The sequence below is a fragment of the Corapipo altera genome, unplaced genomic scaffold, assembly GCF_003945725.1.
Source record: "Corapipo altera isolate COAL_440 unplaced genomic scaffold, ASM394572v1 61044, whole genome shotgun sequence".
In the NCBI taxonomy this organism is placed as follows: domain Eukaryota; kingdom Metazoa; phylum Chordata; class Aves; order Passeriformes; family Pipridae; genus Corapipo; species Corapipo altera.
The window spans coordinates 623857-625157 of NW_020885018.1; the positions used below are offsets into that span (position 1 = coordinate 623857).

General features: G+C 46.0%; 1 protein-coding gene across 1 annotated transcript in view; it reads left to right on the forward strand.

The window, feature by feature from the left end:
- Nucleotides 1–1301, forward strand: part of LOC113959007 (ubiquitin-associated protein 2-like) — a 125096-nt gene that overhangs the window by 64834 nt on the left and 58961 nt on the right. Inside the window, exon 15 of the mRNA XM_027667692.1 lies at nucleotides 694–844. Coding sequence (XP_027523493.1) covers nucleotides 694–844 — 151 coding nt within the window. The remainder of the gene's footprint in view (nucleotides 1–693; nucleotides 845–1301) is intronic.

Genomic DNA, 1301 nt, shown 5'->3' on the forward strand with positions numbered 1-1301 from the left:
CACTGTTTTCTCTTAATTAGCTCGAATCATTCTCTCAGTTTATCACAGTGAATATAAGTTAAAGGTAAAGCTGGTTCATTTATAGAAATCCAATACATTAAGTCCCAAAGTCTATTTCTTTCTATATTTCTGTTCTGTTCTTTTAAAAAATGAGTTATAGCTTCAGCTGTCTTTTTAATTTCTGAGGAAAACGTCCTCTTATGGGAATTCCTCCCTCCCATTTCGCCAGTTTTTGGTTACCTCTGTGTGCTGGAGCTCTGTTGTCCTTTCTTCCGGTCCTTTTTTCTTCCTTTTTTGTCCCTTTTGCAGAGGTAATCCAGCGTGCTGTATTCTTCCTTTTTTCCTTTTTAATCCTGGCGAGATGGACACCTCTGGACAGGTTCCCCAGAGCTTGCTGCTCCTGGTTCCCGGTAACCTGCTGTTGTCCCGATGCGGGCAGCCATATAAGGTGTTGTTTAAGGCACGAACCGCACTCAGACATGAATGCCAAAGCAGAACTGAAGTTTATTTCAAAACACTTAGGTTTAAATACAGCGCTTAAACATGTCGCATGATCTTTCAACCAATGACAATCAAGTATTAAATGAGCATGCGTGAGAACCCAGAAAACTACTACTCCCATGATTCCTTGTCACATTCTTCCTGCCACACCAAGCCCCTTTCAATCATTTATGAGCAGTCTTGGCTAACCAGGGAGGTCCCTGAAGACTGGAGTTTAGCAAATGTGATGCCCATCCACAAGAAGGGTTGGAAGGAGGATTTGGGGAACTTCAGGCCTATCAGCCTGACCTTGATGCTGGGGAAGGTCATTGAGCAGATCATCTTGAGTGCCATCATGCACCAGGTACAGAGATAAGGGAAAGGCTGTGGATGCGTCTATCTGGACTTTAATAAAGCTTTTGACACTGTCTCCTACAATATTCTCCTGGGGAAACTGGCTGCTCATAGCTTAGGCAGGTGCACTGTTGGCTGGGTCCATAACTTTGCAGACAATGCCAGGTTGGGTGGGAGTGCTGATCTGCTAGAGGGTAGGAGGGATCTGGACAGGCTGAATCAATGGTTCAAGGCCAATTCTATGAGGTTCAACAGTGCCAAGTGCTGGGTCCTGTACTTGGGTCACAACAACCCCATGCAGCGCTACAGGCTGGGGACAGAGTGACTGGAAAGCTGCCTGTCAGAAAAGGACATTGATTGACAGCCAGCTGAACATGAGCCAGCGTGTGCCCAGTGGCCAAGAAGGCCAATGGCATCCTGGCTTGTATCAGCAATAGTGTGGCCAGCATAACCGGGGAAGTTATTGT